The sequence below is a fragment of the Lipotes vexillifer genome, unplaced genomic scaffold, assembly GCF_000442215.2.
Source record: "Lipotes vexillifer unplaced genomic scaffold, Lipotes_vexillifer_v1.1 scaffold12, whole genome shotgun sequence".
NCBI classification, from domain to species: Eukaryota; Metazoa; Chordata; class Mammalia; order Artiodactyla; family Lipotidae; genus Lipotes; species Lipotes vexillifer.
Genome location: NW_006796716.1, coordinates 3,173,594 through 3,178,793, shown reverse-complemented (window position 1 = coordinate 3,178,793; position 5,200 = coordinate 3,173,594). Strand labels below are relative to the sequence as shown.

The 5,200-nt window shown below is 45.2% G+C and overlaps 1 protein-coding gene across 1 annotated transcript in view; it reads left to right on the top strand.

Moving 5' to 3' along the window:
• Positions 1-4,678, top strand: part of PRKRIP1 (PRKR interacting protein 1) — a 23,397-nt gene extending 18,719 nt beyond the window's left edge. The window contains exon 6 of the mRNA XM_007468817.1: positions 4,537-4,678. Coding sequence (XP_007468879.1) covers positions 4,537-4,631 — 95 coding nt within the window. The 3' untranslated portion in view covers positions 4,632-4,678. The remainder of the gene's footprint in view (positions 1-4,536) is intronic.
• The last annotated feature ends 522 nt before the right edge of the window (positions 4,679-5,200 follow it).

Below are 5,200 nucleotides of genomic sequence, written 5' to 3'. Positions count from 1 at the left end.
AGTCGCTCCTGCATTCCTGCCCTTTCTGGTCTCTCCACCATTTTGTTCTGGCCTCTCCCTTCCACGTGTCCTCTACTCTCACCAAGCGTAACATCTCTGTTCTCCCATCTCTCCTCATGCTCAGGCCTCTGAGCTCTTTTCGTTTTCATGCTACCCGACTCCCCATCTGCTTGGAAAACTTCTCATCTTGCACCCTCCTCTCTTTGTAAAGCCTTTTCTAACCTCCCTCCCCACCCAGCCTCCACCTTGCTCCACAGAGTTTTGCACATATTTGGTTACAGAATCTGCTGAATCACATAACGTGCTTATCTATTCAGTTGCAGTCTCAGTTCCATGAGGGTAGGCAGTGTCTTTTTTTTTACATAAACTGTGTTATAGAATGATTTTAGATTTACAGAAATATTACGAAGATAGTATAGTACAAAGAATTCCCATATACCCAGTTTCCTCTGTTGTTAACATTTTAAGTTAATGTGGTTCATTTGTCACAACTAATGAACCAATGTTGATACATGTAGCAGCTAAAGTCCATACTTTATTTATATTTCCTTAATTTTTAACTAATGCCTTTTTCTAGTTCCAGAATCCCATGTAGGATATCACATTACATTTAGTCATCATGTAGCCTTAGGCTCCTGTTAGCCCTGACAGTTTCTCAGACTTTGTTTTGATGACCTTGAGAGTTTTGAGGGTCAGATGTTCTGTAGAATGTCCCCCAGTTGGGATTTGTCTAATGTTTTTCTCATGAGTTATTTATTTTTGGGAGGAAGACCACAGAGAGAAAGTACCATTCTTATGTCAGGGCTGGGTGCTTGTCAGAATGGCTTGGCACAGTTGATGTTGCCCGTGATCACCTGCTCAGGCAGGTGCTCCTCAGGGTTCTCTGTGTAAAGTGACTCTTCTTCCCCTTACCACGCTGTGCGCTTTGGAAAGAATTCCCTGTGCGTAGCCCGCACTTGAGGAGTGGCGGGTTATACAGCCCCTCCATGAGGGCGGAGTAGCTACAGAAGCTATTTGAAATTGTTCTGCGTGGATTTGTCTCTCCCTCATTTCTTTATATCATTGTGGACTCTGGGCTGTTTTATACTTTAGGTTTAATCCAGCACTACTACATTTTCTTGCCCAAACTCTTCCGGCTTTGGCCATTGGGCGCTTTCAGATGGCCCGTGTCCCTTTTACATACTCCCATTATTGGTGGAGTTTTGAGGGGTTTTGTTTTGTTTTTAACAGCACTTCCTTAGTTTCTGGTACTACAAGATAGTCCAGACTTGTCTTGTGTATTTCCTGTCCCTAACCTAGAATCAGCTTCTTCTCTGAGTCCTATTTCTTTTCATTGGAGAATGAAATGATTTTGTTGAATTACCAAATGACTTGAATGTGCAGCAGATTCCTAGGTTTCTCCTCTTTGAGAGAGATACTTCCAGGCCTCCGACACACAGGAAACAATTGTGTTTACTATTAATTGAGGCATTACATTTTCAGGAGCTTTTCAGTCACAAGGAGTGCTTTGAGTCCTCCTCTGTCAGTCAGCACTTCAGGCATCCGGAACACCCCATTCCATAAACATCCAGGTTAATGAGTATTTTACTGGGGTTTTTTTTCCCACTATTACAAGTTTAATAAAAATGTTCAGTAATAAAATGTACACGACACATTTATCTATCACAAGATTCATAAAGGGATCAGAGCCCCACAATATTCCTTGGACATGTCTGCCACCATTTAATTTTAGTGATAACAACTTCTCCATAAATTTCTTCCACTCAGGAGGGTGAGCCTTGCTCATGATGTCTACTCGGTGAGCTCAAAGATGCCTCCTGTTTTACTGTCTCTTTAAGATCAGAATGAAAGATCAAAGTCTATGCTCTTGTCCTGATGTGTTCAGATCTCTATGGATATGGCGGGTGGTTCTTATAGAGACTTCAGGCTGACCAAGTATGACTAAGTTATGGACCAAAACAAGTACTCAGCAGTTTCAGCCTTGGAGCCCAGGTTCTAGAGCAGAGCTCCCCCGCTGGTATATGGGGAATGGACTACACGTGGCAGAGACCCTGATCCCCTTGCCTTCAGGGTGGAGACCGAGTGCCCATGGCCTTGGACCAGTTGCCCCACATGCCATAGAAATACTGTCCTTTTCCATGAGTGACATGACGTGAGAGCGCTTAGGGAGTTCTGCCCTAGGAGTTCAGGGAGCTCAGAGCTATGTTTTTGATCCATCTATAGTTTTTCACTCAGTCTCTGCATAGCATTTCCTCCCTCACTTCCTTCCTCCTTCCCTTCCCTCTCTCTTTTCCTTTCTTTCTCTTTTTTTCTTTCTTCCCCTCCTTTTTTTAAAATTTTGGTAAAATACACATAACACAGAATTCACCATCTTAACCATTTTTAAGTGTACAGTTCAGTGGCAGTAAATACATTCAAATTGTACAACCATTATCATCTATTCCCATAACTCTTTTCATCTTGTAAAACAAAAACTATATCTTTTAAACAACAACTCCCCATTTCCTGCTCCTCCCAGCACCAGCAACCACCCCTTCTACTTTGTCTCTGAATTCGGGTACTCTAAGTACCTCCTATAAAAGAGATCATATAGTATTTGTCATTCTTGTCATTCTGTGACTGGCCTGTTTCACTCAGCATAATGTTCTCAGGGTTCATCCACGTTGTAGCCTGTGTCAGAATTTTTTTCCTTTTAAAGGCTTAATCGTTGCACTGTATGAATAGACCACATTTTCCTTATCCATTCAGTAGGCTCACCTCATTCCTGTTTTCACCTCATTTTTTTAAATTTTATATTGGAGTATAGTTGATTTACAATGTTGTGTTAGTTTCAGGTGTACAGCAAAGTGATTCAGTTATACATATATCTATTCTTTTTCAGATTCTTTTCCCATATAGGTTATTACAGAGGATTGAGTAGAGTTCCCTGTGCTATATAGTAGGTTCTTGTTGGTTATCTGTTTTATATATAGTAGTGTGTATACGTTAATCCCAGCCTCCTAATTTATCCCTCCCCCCTTCCCTTTTGGTAACCATAAGTTTGTTTTTGAAGTCTGTTTCTGTTTTGTAAATAAGTTCATTTGTATCATTTTTTTTAGATTCCACGTATAAGTGATATCATATAGTATTTCTCTTTGTCTGTCTGACTTCACTTAGTATGATAATCTCTACGTCCATCCATGTTGCTGTAGATGGCATTATTTCATTCTTTCTTATGGCTGTCATGCCATTTTTCTTTTGCCTCCATTTCCTTATGCATCTCTGCAGGCAAGGTACCAGAGGCTTGAAAGTCAGATAGTCCAGGTTTGAATCCTAGGTCCTGGTTTTACTGATTATGAGACCTTGGTTAACAAATTACTTAACCTCTCTGAGCTTTATTCCTCATCTGTAAAATGGATATAGAGGAGTGTTACTTATCTCATAGACTGTTGTTTAGAGTTAAGATGGTACGTATATGCAAAGACAATAAGCACAGTGCCTGGCACATAATAGGCGTTCAACAAATCTTAGCTTAAAACGCACTCCTCATTTGTACTTTCAAAATTTCTCGTTCTTTTTGGCGTGAGGTTAAGATGGAGGAAAGTCCTAAATAATTAAGTCATAGAGATGATGTCAACCCCTTGCCATGAGTGCTCTTTAGTGTCCCATCCTAGGGTGTGCAGGTGACTGGGCTGTGCCCTGGGCGCCCCCAGGCCTTGAAGCTCTTTGGTCCTGTGACAACAGCAGTAGCAAAGCTCTGGGTGCCTGTGGGCCCTGGGGTGCTGGAGTGAGTTTCTGCATGTCTGCAGGAGGAGGCCCACGGTGCCTGCAAGTGGCCTCCTGGCGTGGACGGGGAGCTGGAGGACTGGTGTGGGCCCTGGCTCGTCCCAGCTCTCGCCTGCTGCCCTGCTCCCGAGAAGAGGGGAGGAGGAGTTGGGAACAAGTTGTCTTTGTGCTCTGCTCTTAGCCAGCTCAGCTGCACTGAGGGTAGACTGGCAGACCGCCAGGGAGGACACTGGGATTCAGAGCTGCACGTGGAGTGTCAGAGAGGCTTTCTGCATCTGTGGGAAGAGCTGGGAAGCTGACATATCTGTTGTAGGCAGAGCCCTCTGCTACAAGGTTTTTGAGACTCCTTTTGCAGACTGGGGTGAGAGCTGGAGACGTCAGCAGGAGTGTTGTCAGCCTAGCGCTAAATGTTAAAGGGCTGCTGTGGACGTCGCCCTGCCAAGGTGACAGACTTTAGGGGGGAATCATATAAAAAGCAGTGAGGCCTGATTTATGGGGCATCAGGATCTCATGTGTGCTGGACCTTTTCATAAGGATGAGGCCCACCCTCCAGCATGGTAGGTCAGTTCTGTGACTGGCCCTTTATACCTGGGAGTGGCAACGGGGACTGATGGACATGAGGACCTCTCTGGCTCCTCCCTGTAAAGTCCAGGAACAGCTGGTTCCTGGGTTTTCCTCAGCAGTCCTTTCTTGGAGTACCCCTTGATTTGCTCTAATCAGGGGATACTCGAAGATTTGTACCTCTCTAATCCAAGTGTCATGTGATTACAGGATCCAGTCAGTCCCAGGAGCAGTCATCCAGTGGCTCTGAGGCGGCATCTGGAACAGAGGAGGAGGACGAACCCAGTTTCATCATGGGGCGATGACGAGGTTGGCCACGGCAGCTGTCTGGAGCCTGGCCCGCTCTGACCGGGACCCCAGAAAATCCTCCACAGGCCTCAAGGGGAAGGGAGCAATCTCTGTTTCAGCTCAGTTTCCCTCCCAAAGCCTCACTGGATAGAAGCAAGTAGGAGTTCACCCTAAGGGCTCACAGCCCCCGTGTTGGCAGGACTGGGCCTGTGGGGGAGAGGACCGTCTCCTGGACACTCGAGGGCACTGCCAGGCAGGGTTCGTTAATGTTCTCGCTGCAAGCGGGGAAATGTATGACCTGGTCCCCCTGGTGCCTGCTCTCACATAATTGGACACTGATGAGTTTGGGGCTGGTTTCTGTGAAGCGAATGTTTATTTAGTAAAGAATAGAAAAACTCCAGGTTTTGTTCGGACCTGTGAATGTTAATTACAGAAACTGTAGAGAAGGCTGTGAAACAACTTGAGAGGGATGGGGCCTGTTCCCAGACTCCTTGAAGGAAATGGCCGTGGAGCTAACTCTCACTGCAGGGCACGTGACCTCCATTTCCTTCAACGGAGAGTGCAGACTGCACCCCAGAACACGTGC